General features: G+C 45.0%; 1 protein-coding gene across 6 annotated transcripts in view; it reads right to left on the reverse strand.

Annotated features, from left to right (window-relative positions):
• HPS5 (HPS5 biogenesis of lysosomal organelles complex 2 subunit 2) overlaps positions 1 to 18,448 on the reverse strand; it is a 379,294-nt gene that overhangs the window by 14,404 nt on the left and 346,442 nt on the right. For all 6 annotated transcript variants that reach the window (XR_003941938.1, XM_030201106.1, XM_030201107.1 and 3 more), the window contains 2 exons: positions 13,233 to 13,388; positions 205 to 324 (listed from right to left, as the gene is read on the reverse strand). Coding sequence is in view for 5 of the 6 variants with exons in the window: in XM_030201106.1 (XP_030056966.1) it covers positions 205 to 324; positions 13,233 to 13,388 (276 nt within the window). In the remaining variant the exon portion in view is untranslated. The remainder of the gene's footprint in view (positions 1 to 204; positions 325 to 13,232; positions 13,389 to 18,448) is intronic.

Genomic DNA, 18,448 nt, shown 5'->3' on the forward strand with positions numbered 1-18,448 from the left:
CAGGATTCTGGGAATGAGGTTTTGGTTTCACATCAGCACATCACTTGGCTTCAGATTTTATATGTACTCACCTTTTCCAAATCCAGGTACTATACTTATTGGTCTGAGTGGTCAGCTCATTGCCTTAATGACTTAATACACAACACAGAAGAAAATACTCCACAAATAGATCCAATGCAAGCTTGTATCAGCTCACTGCCTTACCTGGGGTTTCCTTTGGCATTTACAGTGTTTATGCGTTGTGGGGCATCATGGCAGACTGCCAACAGCAGCCAATCCAGTCTTAAAGATTCAGGTTGTAGAAGAGACTTAAGCAAGGCTAATCTAGACAAAAACAAGTGACATTTCTTAAAACCTGCATATTGCCATGAAACGGAACTATGATATATATATAACGGTGGAATTTAAAACATTTCCCATAAGTGTGTTTTTTACACAGAAGTGGGTTCTTATGAAATATACACACATATTCAGCAGTGCTAAGTACATGCGCCAGGTCTGTGCCTATTTGTAGACGCACGCTGTTCCTGGGGGTGTAGTCTGGGCAGAGTTGTGATGAGTATATATAGCGAAGATACTTAGCTGTAGTAGGTATTCTCAGAGGACAGAAGGCTTATTATTCTCACAGATGGATCGATGATTCATGTTGGCCCAGGAACCGGCATAATACAAAACAAAACAAGTTGCCAGAGACTTCTGCCGCACATGTTGCACCCACTGCGCATGCATGGAGTGCCTTCCCGCCTGTCACGCTCCTCAGTTTAACCCTTTTAGTGTCCAATGTTCCCGTAATAAGCCATATGGGAACAGATTGATGGGAACATTGAACACTAAATTAATTAATTTAACCACATAAGAAAAAAAATATAAAGACAACACCAAGGGGAGGTGGGCAGGATTGTGAGAATAATAAGCCTGCTGTCCTCGGAGAATACCTGCTACAGGTTAAGTATCTTCACTTTCTCTGAGGACAAGCAGTCTATATTATTGTCACAGATCAGGAATCCCTAGCATTCAGGCTCACCCAACACAACAAAGATTGGTCAACTGGCCCTCGCAACAGCGAGGACAAACATAGATTAACCAGAAACTATATACAAACTAGCTGAGAGTGCAGCCTGGAATAGAACAAATTGGGCCTAGGAGGGTGGTGTTGGATTCTAAACCCCAAACCGACTGTCGCGTCGGGTATCCTGCTCAAGGCAGTAATGAGATGTAAATGTGTGGACTGAAGACCACGTCACAGCTCTGCAAATCTCTTCAATGGAGGCTGACTAAGTGAGCCACCGACATAGCCACGGCTCCGACATTATGAGCCGTGATATGACCCTTCAGAATCAGCCCAGCTCGGGCATAAATGAAGGAAATGCAATCTGCTAGCCAACTGGAAATGTTGCACTTACCGATGGCGCCTCGTAGATACTTCCTGTGAGCCAATCGTTTTTCTGAATCATGAGAAGAAGGGTGCCCAGGGAAACCATCCTGAGAACTGGTCTGGGTGGCAATCAACACCGGAACTGCAAGCGGCGCCAGTGTCAGAGACTGCTCTGCAGGCTGAGGGCCAGGCGGGGCCGCAGCGGGACGCATGGTATGTGCAGGCACCCCCAATGCCTATCGCTGCATAAATGCCCCCAAGAGCTCTGGAAGCAAGGCCCAGAGTTGCTCATCGAGAGCCACCATCGGTAAAGACTGTGGGGCTGGTGTGGGCTCAGGTTACCTAACCGTCTGGGGTGTGGGAGCAGGATCTCAGATGCTGGAAGACAGACGCGTCGGCACCTCTTGAATGGAGGGGGAGCGCTCCTCCCAGCGTAGATGCTTCTCAGGTGCCGGATCTCTTGACGTCCCCGAGCTCCAGGCACCGTGTGTTGAAGGAGACCGATATTGGTGCTTCTTGGCCTTCGCCAAGACTCCTTGGTGCCGATGAGGGCGTGGAATCCTTATGTCGCCTCAGGGTCGGGTACAATGAAGGCTGGTCCTGGGGATGGCCTGCACCCCTCGCAGCAGGTGGAGACCCACTCGATGCCTCACTGGTCCCAGTGTCTCTGGGTCTCGCAGCTGCCATCCCTACCTCAACTACTGATGTCGATGCCTCCCTTGACGCTGACATCGACACCGCCAACCTTGATGCTGAAGGATCGGAGCGAGCTCCAAAAGGTTTCTCTCTCTGAGCCTCTCGGAAAATGTGTGTCCTTTTCTTCATACGTACTACTACTACAATTTGCCGGGCTAAGGTCGGGCCCAAGGCACTGAATACACCAAGAGTGTGTATCAGTACCCGAGATGGTCCGGTTGCACAGAGTACAACACTTGAAGCCACTGGGAGCCTTCAATGACATAGAAGGGAAGACAGCTCCGGCTAAATCAAGAGGCTCGACTGTGCCTAATGAAAAAACTGAGGTAAAAAATCGGGGAGTATCTCAACCGAGCAAGCCTAAATGCAGCCCACACCGAAAAAGAAAGAAAACTTAGACGCGGGCAAAAAAATAAAGAGGATAAGGTTTTGGGTTTTTTTAATTGTTTTTTTAAAGAAAAGAAATAACGAAAAGAAAAAGGCAAAAAAAATAGCCAAACGGCACTGAAAAGGGCTCTATCCCGGGCAAAACGAGGAGCGTCAGAATGAACAGCTGCTCCTCACGTGGAAAACAAGAATTGAGGGACACGTGGGAAGGCACGCCATGCATGCACAGTGGGCACAGCATGCGCAACGGGTGGGAAGGCACGCCGCGCATGCACAGTGGGCACAGCATGCAAGACGGTAGGCTCTGGCAACTTTTTTTTGCTATGTATTATGCAGGTTCCCGGGCTGACGCGGATCGTCGACCCATAAAGAAACTTCAGACCACTCAAAACACGGCAGCCAGGCTTATATTTGGAAAAACCTGATTCGAAAGCGCCAAACCCCTCCGAGAAAAATTGCACTGGCTCCCAATCAAAGAACGTGTAGCTTTCAAAATCTGCACCGTGGTTCACAAAATCATCTACGGAGAGGCCCTGGGATACATGACAGACCTCATCTACCTACCAGTCAGAAATACAACCGGATCAATACGAACATATCTAACCTCCACTACCCAAGCTGCAAAGGTCTCAAATACAAATCAACTTATGCATCCAGCTTTTCCTACATAAGTACGCAACTATGGAACGCATTACCTAAAGCCGTGAAAACAACATATAACCACCTAAACTTCCGGAAATCACAAAAAACTTACCTGTTCAAAAAGGAATACCCTACCGACCCTACCTAAATACCTGAACCCTGCAACACTACAAAACCAAAGCACGCAATGGACATAACGAAACTCTTCCCCTATACGATCACTTATATGTTTGTTCCTTATATGTTTGTTCCACATGAACCTTATTCTACTACAATATCACTGTGTAATTGTCTATACCGGAATTGGTGAACGCCGTTACGGTACTATGTAAGCCACATTGAGCCTGCAAATAGGTGGGAAAATGTGGGATACAAATGCAATAAAGGTAGAATCATCGGTCCAACGATATAAAAATGTTAGGAAGTATTTTTTCACGGAGAGAGTAGTGGATGCTTGGAATGCTCTCCCGCGGGAGGTGGTGGAAATGAAAACGGTAACGGAATTCAAACATGCGTGGGATAAGCATAAAGGAATCCTGTGCAGAAGGAATGGATCCTCAGGAGCTTAGTCAAGATCGGGAGGCGGGACTGGTGTTTGGGAGGCGGGGATAGTGCTGGGCAGACTTATACGGTCTGTGCCAGAGCCGGTGGTTCAGAGGTGGGGCTGGTGGTTGGGAGGCGGGGATAGTGCTGGGCAGACTTATACGGTCTGTGCCAGAGCCGGTGGTTGGGAGGCGGGGCTGGTGGTTGGGAGGCGGGGATAGTGCTGGGCAGACTTATACTGTCTGTGCCCTGAAGAACACAGGTACAAATCAAAGTAGGGTATACACAAAAATTAGCACATATGAGTTATCTTGTTGGGCAGACTGGATGGACCATGCAGGTCTTTTTCTGCCGTCAGCTACTATGTTACTATGAATAGTAGCAGTAATTAATCAAAGGGAATGAATATCTCAAAACAGTTATGAAAAGAGTAATAAGTAAAAAAAAAACTTTAAAAATATATTAACAAACACAGTACACCCACTGAGAGAGTGAGAGAGAGAGAGAGCACGTGTGCTGGGCCAGCCTGCCAGTTGCTGGACAGGGTGCATCTCAAAGGGAAGAACAGCTAGCCCTCCATGGAAGTCTGAGGAAGGGGAAGGAGGAGAAGCAGGAGCCCAGGAGTGGGGGAGCATCTAACAACTAAAATCAGTTCAATACCCTTTCGTTTTGTTTTTTTTTTTATTTTAAGAAGTCTTTATTTAATGGAAAAGGGCATTCTGAAGAAAACAGTATACAAACTCATTCCAGGATTCCTATAACTTCATCAATGACCAGAAACATAACAAGTAGTCTCAAGTCACTACAAATTTCGCCCATCCACGTCCACAAGACACCTTCAAAACTTCAATATTTTTATGAGCACGTTTTATGGTATACACCTCCCTAACTCCCCCCCCAAGTCAATTTATAAAGTAAAATTTTAAAGTAAAAAAAACAAACCCCTTGCACCCCCACGTGCCCCACCACCCTAAAACTGATCAACCCCACTACTACACCCCTCAGCAGGAACAGGAACAAAAGGCTCCCAAACTGACTCCCATTTAACCAAAGATTTATGCCTTATTGCCCATAATCCCTCCATCTCGCAGACATACCACAACTTGTTCACCCATTTTATCAAAGAAGGAACATGAGAAGACTTCCAATTTGCGGCCAATGTGACCCTGGCCGCCGACATTGCGTGTCGAACTAAAAGTCAGGCCAGGAGGTTTTATGGGAAAAAGGAAAAATTCAGGTGCCCATTTGATAGGCCGTCCAATCCACCTTTGAAGGCGATACAGAACCGCCTTCCAAAATGCACTAATTTTAACACATGACCACCAAATATGACCCATAGGGCCCCTCTCTCCACAATTCCTCCAACAGAAGGGAGACGCTGTCACAAACTAATGGTTCAAATGAACTGGTGTCAGATACCACCTATAGAAAACTAACAGCGTTTTCCTTCAAAGGTAGAAAAATAGAAATCTTTGCTAATGCATTCTCCATTGAGAACCACTCCTCTTCAGGCAAGGTCAAACCCAATTCTCTACTCCATCGGACTCTATGTTCCACTAAGCCCTTAGCCTGCCTATGTTGGTACGAATATAAGCAAGTAATAAGACCCTTCGTACCCTTTGAATCCTCACACAAGTCCTCCAAGAAGGAATCCTCTCTAAACACTTTAGACCTTATATCAGCCAAAGACAAAAAGTGCCTCACTTGAAAATATGCAAACCAATCCTTAGGAGAAAGTGCATATGAATCAATTAAAGTATTGAAAGATAAGAATATATCTTCATCAAAAAATTGGCCCCAGGTCTCTAGGCCAGCCCTGAACCAGGACCTAAATATCCCCGACTGAAGACCAGATGGGAAAAGGGGATTATAAATCACTGGGGTAAGTTTAGAGAGAACCAGGTCAGGCTTGGCAAACATAGCATCCAAATAGTGAAAAGTAGTCAAAATCGATGGGCACACCTCCCACCCCAACAAACGATAACGCTTAGGAAACCACATTAAGGAGCGCAAGGGGCACGAACCCGCCGACTCCTGCTCCAATCCAATCCACCTCTTCTGCGGACTTGCCTGAAACCACTCAACGGCAGACTGAGCCTGTGCAGCCTTATAATACCAAAACACACTGGGAACCCTCAAACCCCATTGCCTCTGATCCCTGTACAAAACCGTTCTAGCTAATCTCGCCCTCTTATTAGACCAAATAAAGCAAAGAAGACGGTCTTGAATACCTGAAAGAAATTTACACGACAAATGAAGAGGAAGTACCTGAAAGAGGTACATCAAACAGGGCAATACATTCATCTTTAAGGTAGCAATCCTCCCAAACCATGAGAGGTCAATAGACCCCCACTTCTCTAAATCCTTACCTATTTCCTTCAAGAGAGGGGGATAATTAGACCCAAATAAGTCTGAAAACTTTTCAGTAAGAGAGACATTTCAGTAAGAGAGACACCCGAGATACTCAACAAAAAGGAAAGGCTTGTTTTAAAGAACTTAAAACGGGATTCGGAATATTAAGAGCCATAGCTTCCGATTTTGACATATTAAGCTTAAAGCCCGAAACAGAAGAATATTCCCCTAATAGTTTTATTAAGTTAGGCAGCGAAATTAACGGTTTAGTAAGGGAAAGCAAAATGTCGTCCGCAAACAACCCACCAAACCCGCAATATTAGGATTAGAACGAATAGCCACCGCAAGAGGTTCCATGACCAAAGCAAATAACATGGGCGATAGAGGGCACCCTTGCCGTGTCCCCCTATATAAAGAAAACAAAGGAGAATTACCTCCATTGATAAGAGCACAAGCCCGAGGAGACTGATAAAGGGCTTGAGTCCAGTCCCGAAATCCCAAACCAAATCCCATCCGGTCCATAACACTTAACATAAAAGGCCAATGTACCAGGTCAAATGCCTTTTCAGCATCTAACCCCAGGAGGCAGAGTGAGGCTTTTGACTTTTTAGCCACATGCATCAAGTTAACCATCCAACGGACGTTATCTTTTGCTTGTCTTTGAGGAATAAAGCCAACTTGATCTGGGTGAATTAAATCAGGAAATACCTTAGCCATTCTATTCGCCAATACTTTAGCAAGAATTTTAACATCAGAATTTAAAATAGAAATCGGACAATATGAGGCGCACTCCAGCTTATCTTTGCCCAGCTTCGGAATCACAGCAATCCAAGCTTCCATCATGGATGGCGGCAAAACTTGACCCTCCCGGACCCCATTGAGAATTTCAACCAAAATAGGAGCAAGCTCACCCCTAAATGTCTTATAAAAATCATTTGGTAGACCATCTAAACCCGGGGACTTCCCTGATAGCAGATCCTTAATAACTAACTACTTCATCCAGGGCCGTGCCTAGGGTCTCTGGCGCCCCCCTGCAGACTATCAGTTGGCGCCCCCCCCCCCCTGCAGACTATCAGTTGGCGTTGGCGGCGGCGGCGCCCCCCCCCCCCCCCCCCCCCCGTGAAAATGATCGCTCACCACTTGCCACACTGACAGGAATTGTCAGCAATATTCTTAGAAACAAATTGCTATACATTGCAAAATAAGATAGCAGATGTAAATTCTCAAAGTGGACATATTCCAAACACTAAAATGAAAATAAAATGATTTTTTTCTACCTTTGTTGTCTGGTGACTTTCTTTTTCTGATCATGCTGGCCCAGTATCTGATTCTGCTGCTATCTGTCCTCTTCACTCTGTTTATTTCTTTCCTTTCCTCCTTTCTTCTTCATTTCTGGTCCTCAGCTTCTACCTATTTTCTTCATCCATGTGCAGTTTTTCTCCTCTCTTCCTTCTCCCTCATTTCATCTCCTTCATCTTTCTTCCCTCCCCTCTATGTCCAGCAATTTCTCCTCTCTCCCTGAGCCCTGCCCTCCCATCCATGCTCCTCTGTCCCCTGCCCCCTCCATTCATCCTTTTCCAGCAATTCCTCTCTCTCCCTGAGCCCTGCCCTCCCAATCCATGCCCATCCATGCTCCTCTGTCCCCTGCCCCCTCCATTCATCCTTTTCCAGCAATTCCCCTCTCTCCCTTGTCCCTTCCATGACCCCCCCCTCGCATCCATGCTCTCGCCTCTCCCCTGCCCTCCCGCTCCCATTGTTCAACTGCCCGCCCTCTTCTCTCCCCCCAACATCCCTTTTCTTTTGTTTTTCTTTTTAAATGTACCTCCGTGGCGGTTCCGGCAGCGCGTCAGTGAAGGAGGCGGCGCTCCCGACGTCGCTAGCCTTCCCTTCGCTGTTCCGCCTTCTTCTGACATCAAATGACGTCAGAAGAAGGCAGAACACAGCGAAGGGAAGGCTAGCGACGTCGGGAGCGCCGCCTCCTTCACTGACGCTGCGCTGCCGGAACCGCCACGGAGGTACATTTAAAAAGGAAAAAAAAAAGAAAAGGGATGTTGGGGGGAGGGCGAGCGAGGTGAGCATGGTGCGGCGGCGCCCCCCAGAGGGAAGCGCCCCCCTGCCATGCTTACCTCGCTTACCGTGTTGGCATGGTCCTGACTTCATCTACCGGTATGTCCCCATCAAGCATGGCCCTTTGCTCCTCAGTCAGGGCAGGAAGCTGCAGGGATGTCAAAAAGGCTCAAATAGCATCGTGCTGAATCGACGCATCAGCCCTATACAAGGACTGGTAGAATGCCTGAAAACACTGACGGATCAAGCAGGACTGAGTTAACACTGGAGACTTACTATCTCTGATCCTCAGAATAGTACAATCAAATCTTTGTTGCCGCAGTTTAAGAGCCAATAACCGATTAGGTTTATTATGATAAAAGTAAAGCAGCTGCTGTTGCTGTTTCTGAACAAACTGAAGCTGTTCCGAATAGATATTATCTAACCTTAGCCGCAAAACTTGTATCTGTCGCAAAATAGAAAGCGAATGAGAGACCTTATGAAGATCTTCCAGTCTAGACAACTCCGAAAGACAGTCAGCTAACTCCTTTCGCCTGATCCTAGCCTGTGTACTAGCTTGTTTTAGAAAAAATCCCCTTGAAACTGCCTTAAATGCATCCCAAACTATCCCCAGGGAGGGACCAGAATTCAAATTAATATCAAAATATTCCCTCAAAAGCGAATGAAACTTCGCTAGAATTTTTTCCTCTTTCAGTAAAGAGACATTTAAGGTCCATCTGGTATCCTTCTCAACCTCACCCATAGAGGCAAATTTTACCCAGACTGGAGCATGGTCCGAAATAGTGATAGAGCCAATATCAGACCAACAACTTCCCTGGAGCAGAGATACATCAAGGAGTATGTGATCTATGCGGGAGTAAGAATCGTGAGAATGGGAATAGAAAGAATAGTCCCGATCTCACATCACCCACACCCACATCACCCACACCCAAAGTGCGAGCGAAGTCCACCAAAGCCTTAACATTTTTAACATCACTCGGCGCCACCATTCCCGACTTATCCAAAGCTGGCTCAAACAAAGCATTAAAGTCACCCCCGAGAACCAATTTACCATACAGTGGTGGAAATAAGTATTTGATCCCTTGCTGATTTTGTAAGTTTGCCCACTGACAAAGACATGAGCAGCCCATAATTGAAGGGTAGGTTATTGGTAACAGTGAGAGATAGTACATCACAAATTAAATCCGGAAAATCACATTGTGGAAAGTATATGAATTTATTTGCATTCTGCAGAGGGAAATAAGTATTTGATCCCCCACCAACCAGTAAGAGATCTGGCCCCTACAGACCAGGTAGATGCTCCAAATCAACTCGTTACCTGCATGACAGACAGCTGTCGGCAATGGTCACCTGTATGAAAGACACCTGTCTACAGACTCAGTGAATCAGTCAGACTCTAACCTCTACAAAATGGCCAAGAGCAAGGAGCTGTCTAAGGATGTCAGGGACAAGATCATACACCTGCACAAGGCTGGAATGGGCTACAAAACCATCAGTAAGACGCTGGGCGAGAAGGAGACAACTGTTGGTGCCATAGTAAGAAAATGGAAGAAGTACAAAATGACTGTCAATCGACAAAGATCTGGGGCTCCACGCAAAATCTCACCTCGTGGGGTATCCTTGATCATGAGGAAGGTTAGAAATCAGCCTACAACTACAAGGGGGGAACTTGTCAATGATCTCAAGGCAGCTGGGACCACTGTCACCACGAAAACCATTGGTAACACATTACGACATAACGGATTGCAATCCTGCAGTGCCCGCAAGGTCCCCCTGCTCTGGAAGGCACATGTGACGGCCCGTCTGAAGTTTGCCAGTGAACACCTGGATGATGCCGAGAGTGATTAGGAGAAGGTGCTGTGGTCAGATGAGACAAAAATTGAGCTCTTTGGCATGAACTCAACTCGCCGTGTTTGGAGGAAGAGAAATGCTGCCTATGACCCAAAGAACACCGTCCCCACTGTCAAGCATGGAGGTGGAAATGTTATGTTTTGGGGGTGTTTCTCTGCTAAGGGCACAGGACTACTTCACCGCATCAATGGGAGAATGGATGGGGCCATGTACCGTACAATTCTGAGTGACAACCTCCTTCCCTCCGCCAGGGCCTTAAAAATGGGTCGTGGCTGGGTCTTCCAGCACGACAATGACCCAAAACATACAGCCAAGGCAACAAAGGAGTGGCTCAGGAAGAAGCACATTAGGGTCATGGAGTGGCCTAGCCAGTCACCAGACCTTAATCCCATTGAAAACTTATGGAGGGAGCTGAAGCTGCGAGTTGCCAAGCGACAGCCCAGAACTCTTAATGATTTAGAGATGATCTGCAAAGAGGAGTGGACCAAAATTCCTCCTGACATGTGTGCAAACCTCATCATCAACTACAGAAGACGTCTGACCGCTGTGCTTGCCAACAAGGGTTTTGCCACCAAGTATTAGGTCTTGTTTGCCAGAGGGATTAAATACTTATTTCCCTCTGCAGAATGCAAATAAATTCATATACTTTCCACAATGTGATTTTCCGGATTTAATTTGTGATGTGCTATCTCTCACTGTTACCAATAACCTACCCTTCAATTATGGGCTGCTCATGTCTTTGTCAGTGGGCAAACTTACAAAATCAGCAAGGGATCAAATACTTATTTCCACCACTGTATGGGTCTAGTTGCACAATCTTGCCAAGCCTAGTAAAGAATTTCCCCTGATTATCATTAGGTTCATACACAGCAACCAGGGAAAAAGCCAAATTGTTCAGCATAACGTGAAGCACCAGAAATCTCCCCATTGGATCCCGCCTGATCTTCAATACTTGGACCTGAAGGGAAGAATGGAGCAAAATAGCTACCCCACGCTTCTTAGACATATTCACGTCTGACGCAAAGAAAACATGGGAATACTGCCTATGAACCAAGAACTTCTCATGATCCCTCCTCAAATGCGTCTCTTGAAGAAACACAACATGAGGTTTATGGTACATTAATTCCTTGAAAAGCTTTTGACACTTCTGAGGAGAATTCAAGCCCTTGACGTTATATGTCAAGAACTTTAAATCCAGACTCATTCAAGCATCATAAAACTAGGAGCCAATACCTGCCAAGGCATGATAGGCAAAGGAGGGCACACCCACCCCCACAGAATTCACTACAGCCACAAACCTTTTTCCCCTACCCACGACACCCCCCTTCCAAACCATCCCAGAAAATATCCCCCTCCCTCAGTTTCAACCCCCTCCTTTAGTGTATCATCAAATTCCAACAAATCGTTCCCTACCCCCACCTCCCCGCCCACCCAACCCCAATCAATGGCCATAGGAATGACCAGAATGGGCAAATTGAGAGAAACAAGTAACATCACAATACCATATTCAGCAACCCCAACCACCCCCCCCCCCAACCCAACTGCTACAAACATCCTACTTCCCCCCCTATTATCATACAGACACTGCCAACCAAACATCCACCCTCCTCCCCAATGTTAACAAACCATGTTGTACCCTTATTGACAACCAAGCCCCTTTCCCATTTACCCAAAACAATCACACTAGGAACTCAGTCTCCTTGCAAAGTGCTTCTCGTTTTTGGAGCCACCCGTTTCCACTTTTGCAGGCGCTCTTTTGCGGATAAACCAATGGACACCTGGGGGACCAAGGCTGTAGATATCCCTGCCTCACGCAAGATTTTCCAGGCCTCTTCAATATGGCAGACCCGATGTATTTTGCCCCCAATTGTGAAAGTCAAAGCAAACGGGAACGCCCATCTGTAAGCTATTTTCCCCTTACTAAGAACATCCAGGGCTGGTTTCATCAATCGCCTTTGAGCCAATGTAAAAGCAGAAAGATCCTGAAATACTTGCACTTTGGCATCATTATACTCCACATATGGGGTCTGCCGCGCCTTCAGAAGCAATCTCTCTCTCACCGCTGAGGAGCCAAACTTCACTATAATGTCTCGCGGTCTGTTCTCCCTTTGCTGACCCAGAGCTCTATGGGCTCTGTCTTTTTCCACTGGACTCACCGATGTGTCTGGCTATAACAGCTTGTCGCAGATAACCCGAACCACCATTGGGACATCTTCCGCACCACCGCACTCCGGAACACCACGAAATCTAAGGTTGCACCATCTGCTACGGTTTTCCAGGTCGTCGACCTTGAATTGAAGCTCAGTATATTGCTTTCGAAGCAACTTCAGAGCATTGCACCACCTGCTCCTCAATATGACACTCCAAGTCCTCCACTCTTCCACCCAATTATTTCAGATCAGTGCCAAGAGCTTCCATTTTATCTAGAATTTCATTCTTTGAAGCTTTAGTCTCTTCCCGTGAAGCACGAAGAGATTTCAGAATACCTCTCGAGAAATCACTGGAGACCTCCGCCACTGCCAGCTCTGGCTGCGAAATCTCGGATTCCGAGTGCAAGTGTGGCAACGGCGACACATGGCGCGGCGGGCCCTTGCTCGAAGTCTTTAGCAAATGGCGATCCAACTCCTTACAAGAGTGTGACGCTGACTTACTCATTGTGTCAGCGCATAACTTATACAGCTCAACTTCCACACTTTGATAAACGCATATTCTGCTTTTTACATTGAGAGGGTGCAGGAGCTTTTAGTTCAGGCCGCCATCAGGCACCGCGACGTCACTTCCTCCAATACCCTTTCATTTTTTACCTCATTCCAGCCAAAAAATAAAAGTGAGCCACTACATTATGGCTATCACATCCCTCTTTTGTCAGAAACATGTGCCTTTTAAAGTGATCATTTATAATGTGTACACCTATTTAAAAAATGCACACCCTTAAGTGAATTTTCAAAACCAAAGTATGCGCAGTAAAGTCTGTTTTAAAAACCATCCCAGAGAATGTATATATTTATGTTTGGATTGGTAGATACTCTTCTTAGATTAAATGACACACGTATATTTCAAAAGTTATGCCCATAAATACAAACTGTCTCCCCAAAACTGTTGCTTTGTTACAAGTTTTCAGAAGAGATTACTTAGGCTGGGCTACCAATGGCAAAAAAGTGCTTTAAGACAAGATTATGATTAAAACATTTGCCACTTGGAAAATTATAAAGATGATTTAAGTTCATTTCTAAGCATCTAACTGGTGTGTGTGTGTGTGTGTGTGGGGGGGGGGGGGGGAAATAAGCCAATATATTTCCTGTTCACAGGCCGCTCTTACCTTTGCTCTTCAGGTTTGGTTCTGATAAGGCTATCCAGGTAGGCTAAGAAGTGAGCAGGGTTACCTCTACAGAGGTGCAGGACGTTTGAGGGCAAAATGGATGGATAGAACTTGATGAAGGGTCTTAAAGCCGCTTCCCCAAACTTTTCATACAACCTGTGCATAAAACAAAAGGAGAAATTAGGTCTTACCTAATAAATTTTCTTTCCATTTGTCCTTTTCACTATTCCAGAACTTGCGGGACAGTTTTCTCCACCAACCAGCAGGTGGAGATAAGAACTTGAAAAATGAGCTGAGACATCTCTCTTGACATTCAGTCCAACTCCTTAGTATTTACATAAACAAGCAGTAAGAACAAACTCAAAATAAAAACAACCTTAAACAGTTTGTTAACCTAACACTAACCAGATGAGCAAACGTATGAACCTCTCCCATCTCTGGACAACTTGTAGAGAACAAGAAATACACAGAAAGAACCACACAAGGTGACAGTTGTTATCTGACCCATTACTTTGCACCAACTAAACTCCTCAAACCTTGGGAGGTCCCCTAGAATAGTGAGAAGGACTACTGGGATGAAAATTATCAGGTAAGACCTAATTCCTCATAAGTACATAAATATTGCCACTCTGGGCCAGATCAAAGGTCCATCAAGCCCAGCATCCTGTTTCCAACAGTGGCCAAGATCCCGAAAAAGTTCAATACATTTTATGCTGCTTATCCCAGAAATAAGCAGTGGATTTTCCCCAAGTCAATTTAATAATGGTCTATGGACTTTTCCTTTAGGAAGCCGGGCAGACCCTTTTTAAACCCTGCTAAGCTAACCTCCTTTACCACATTCTCTGGCAACGAATTCCAGAGTTTAATTACACGTTGAGTGAAAAACATTTTTCTCCGATTCGTTTCAAATTTACTACTTTGTAGCTTCATTGCATACCCCTTAGTCCTAGTATTTTTGGAAAGAGTAAACAAAACGGTTCACGTCTACCCGTTCCACTCCACTCATTATTTTAAAGACCTCTATCTCCACTCAGCCGTCTTTTCTCCAAGCTGAAGAGCCCTAGATGTTTCAGCCTTTCCTCATAGGGAAGTCGTCCCATCCCCTTTATCATTTTCGTCACCCTTCTCTGTACCTTTTCTAATTCCACTACATCTTTTTCGAGATGCGGTGACCAGAACTGAACACAATATTTGAGGTGCGGTCGCACCATGGACCGATACAAAAGGTATTATAAATATCCTCATTTTTGTTTTCCATTTCTTTCCTAATAATACCTAACATTCTATTTGCTCTCTTAGCCACCGCAACACACTAAGCAGAGGGTTTCAACGTATCATCAACAACGACACAAAGATCCCTTTCTTGGTTGGGGACTCCTAACGTGGAACCTTGCATGTGGGAAAGGGTTCCTCTTTCCCACATGCATCACTTTGCACTTGCTCTCATTAAACATCTAGTCTCCCAGTTTCATAGGGTCCTCTTGTAATTTTTCACAATCCTCTCGCAATTTAACAACTTTGAATAACTGTTTTCTATCCTTTAACCAGTTTTTAATCCACAATAGGACACTACCTCCTATCCCACGACTCTCCAATTTCCTCTGGAGTCTTTCATGAGGTACTTTGTGTTTCATGAGGCCTTTTGAAAATCCGGATACACAATATCAACCGGCTTGCCTTTATCCACGTTTGTTCACCCATTCAAAGAAATGTAAGATTGGCGAGGCAAGATTTCCCTTCACTAAATCCATGATGGCTCTGTCTCATTAATCCATGCTTTTGAATACGCTCTGTAATTTTTTTCTTTATAAAACAGTCTCTACCATTTTGCATGGCTCACTGGCAGTGGCGTAGCTACGTGGGGCGCAGGGGGAACGGTTGCTACCCCAAACAGATTTTTAGAACAGATGGCACCTAAGCGCCAAATGCCTGCCAATAGCTTCATCTGCCTCCTCCCCCCTCCCGTGCGAGTCTTGCCCCTGCTCCTGTCTCTTCTGCCCATCAGCATGGTCATTTTTAAAGCCCTGAAGACTTCTCCCTCCGACACTGGCGATTGACATAGCCAGCCTTCTGCCAGCGTCGGGGCCTCTCCCTCAGGCGCGCCCACCTCTGCGGAAGACAGGAAGTTGCATTAGAGGAGGCGGGACGTGCCTGAGGAGAGGCTCCGACGCTGGCAGAAGGTTATGTGAATCGCCAGTGTCGGAGGGAGAACGCCTCAGGGCTTTAAAAACGAGCGACCATGTGGATGGGAGAGAGTGGGCGGAAGAGACAGGAGTATATGCAAGACTCACGCAGGAGAGCAGTGGAAATCACCACGCAGACGGTACAGCGGGCCAAACATGTAAGATTCGGGGGGGGGGGGGGGGGGGGAGGGCTGGAGAAGGGAGAAAGCTGCCCAAGAAGGTTTAATGGGCGGGAGTGGAACTGAGTCTATCTAGTCCATTGTAAGCAAGGAAGCCAGTTTGGTTAATCTGTTTCTACTCCCCCGCGCAGTTGTCATTGCCGTTCATTTGAAGCAAAGCAAGCAAACAAACTTATGAGCTGCTGCATCCACCTTGTAATTTTTTATTGTTGGTCCATCTGTATCAAGTATAAAGCTGTTTCAGTTCGATAGGAAGTGCCTTAAAAGCTGGAGGAGAAAAGAAATAATCGAATATCACTGACACAGCTTCAAAAATTATTATAGCTGGTAGAAACCGCAATTATAAACTATAGGTTGAGCTAATTTTTCTTCACTGTTCACTGATAGGGACCACAGGGGTACTACTAGAAAGGGGGGTAAGGAGATAGAGACACAGAGAGGGCACTACTGGAATGGGGAGGAGGAGATAGGGACACAAAGAGGCACTACTGGAAGGGGGGAATGGAAATATGGAGAGAATGGTGAAAAAGGGGTGAGATGGGCAGAAAGAGGTAATGCTGGAAAGGGGGAAGATGGGGACAGAGGGCAATGTTAGAAAAAGGGAGAGATGGAGACACCAGGAGGGCAGATATTAGAAAAGGAGGAGATGAGGAGACCAGGTAGGCTTGTGCTGAAAAAGGGGGGAGATGGGGACACAGAAAGGGCAGATGCTGAACTTGGGGATAGGATAGGGACAAGGGACACCGAAGGGAGATACTAGTCAGGACAAATAGTGATGCAGAGGAAAGAAGGATGGTGCACTTGGAGACAGAAGAAATATCAGATGGGCAAAAGACCCTGTAAAGCAGAAGAAACAGAGAAAAACAGAAAAGAGAGACAGTGGGACCAAAGCAAATTAGAAAATAAATTGTTCAAACAGTAGAAAAAGGTATTTTATTTTTGATTTTAGGAATATGACAGTATTTTAAAATGCACATCTGCGATGTCTTCAAATTAGCAATCCTGAAGGGGTCCAAGTGCATTTTCTTAAGTAATTTTGAATGTACTGCAGCAATCAGGGACTGCAAATCCCACATGAATTTGGGATGTCAGTTCACACTAGGACTGGTTGAAATATCTTCCTTCTGCAGCTCAATCACTTGGTAGCTCCCCTGCGCAGTTGTTATTGCCGTTCACTTGAAACAATGCTACCCCTCTACCAATTTGATCCACCCTATCACTACAATATAATTTGTACCCCGGTATGACAGTGTCCTACTGGTTATCCTCCTTCCACCAGGTCTCAGAAATGCCTATTATATCTATTTTTTCATTTAGTGCAAAATATTCTAAACTATGTTTGTTGTTCCTATTTACAACATGCTCATGCTTGACAGTATTGCTTGACAGTATTAATTTGCAATCTCTGTCTTGTCTGATTTTTATTTGTATTTAAGGACACCTGATCTACTACGGTCTCTTTTGCAACCTCACTATTGGGATACCCTATCTTCCCTGTTTTGGTGATATCTTTAAAGGATATCTTATTCCGAACCATGAGCTTTTGAGCAATTGTCGGCCTTCACCCAGTCTCTAGTTTAAAAGCTGCTCTCTCTCCTTTTTAAATGCCGATAACAGCAGCTGGGTCCCACCCTGGTTAAGGTGGAGCCCATCCTTTCGGAATAGGCTCCCCCTTCCTCAGAATGTTGCCCAGTTCCTAACAAATCTAAAACCCTCCTCCCTGTGCCATCTCATTCACGCATTAAGACTCCAGAGCTCCGACTGTCTCTTGGGCCCTGCACATGGAACAGGTAGCACTTCAGAAAATGCTACCCTAGAGGTTCTGGATTTGAGCTTTCTACCTTCTTTTTTTTTTTTTTTATGTTCATAATTTTTATTAGTTTTATATACTTATTACAGAAATTATCATACTGCAAAAGTGTAATACAGCCATTAAATAATAATACAGGAAAATTATAATTGTCCAAAACGTCCTAATAAAGACAAAGTTTGGCTTCCTTAGACCTCAATAATAGGGGGATAGGAATTAGTGAAGATAACACAATCATAATATGTAAATAAAAATTAGTATGGCTCCGTCAGTCCCATATATATCTCAACTCTATCGTTGTTTATTGTCTAGGAAGGTCTGAAGCTGATCAGGCATATAATATATATATTTAACTTGATTTAACCTGATGACACATTCACAGGGATAGGTCAGGAGGAAAGAACCTCCCAATTCCAAAACTTTTGACCTCATAGAGAGAAACTTTTTACGTTTTTCTTGTGTAAACTTAGTCACATCCGGATAAAGCCAGATCTTCTGGCCAACAAAACACACGGTTAGTTGATTTAAAGTAAAGACGCATTACTGCATTTAAATCCTGTTGAAATACAAAAGAAATTATCAACGTCCCTCTTTCAGATGGTTCTTCAATTGTTTGCTCCAAAATGGCTGTGACATTTTGTAGATCTATTGAATTCTCTGTCCCAACCTTTTTCATCGTGCTTGGTATGTAATAAATCTTGTTCAAAGGAGGAAATACTTCTTGGGGAAAATTTAAGTTTTCTTTTAAATATCTCTGGAACATATCTTTTGGGGGTACTCCCAATATTCTAGGAAAATTCAATATTCTGAGATTTAATCTCCTATTAAAGTTCTCTACTTGTTCCAATTTTCTTCTAATTTCCATATTATCTTTTATCACAGCCATTTTAAAATCATCAGTTTGCTTTGTCTCTCTCTGTGAGGCATCGATCTTAGAAGAAAAATCTTGTTTTCCCATATCTAAAGAGTTTTTCACTTCCTGCACATTCAAACTCAGAGTCTTTACCTCGTCCGAAGATTGTCTCAGGGTTTTTTCTATTTCCA

This window comes from Microcaecilia unicolor, chromosome 4 (genome assembly GCF_901765095.1).
Source record: "Microcaecilia unicolor chromosome 4, aMicUni1.1, whole genome shotgun sequence".
NCBI lineage: Eukaryota > Metazoa > Chordata > Amphibia > Gymnophiona > Siphonopidae > Microcaecilia > Microcaecilia unicolor.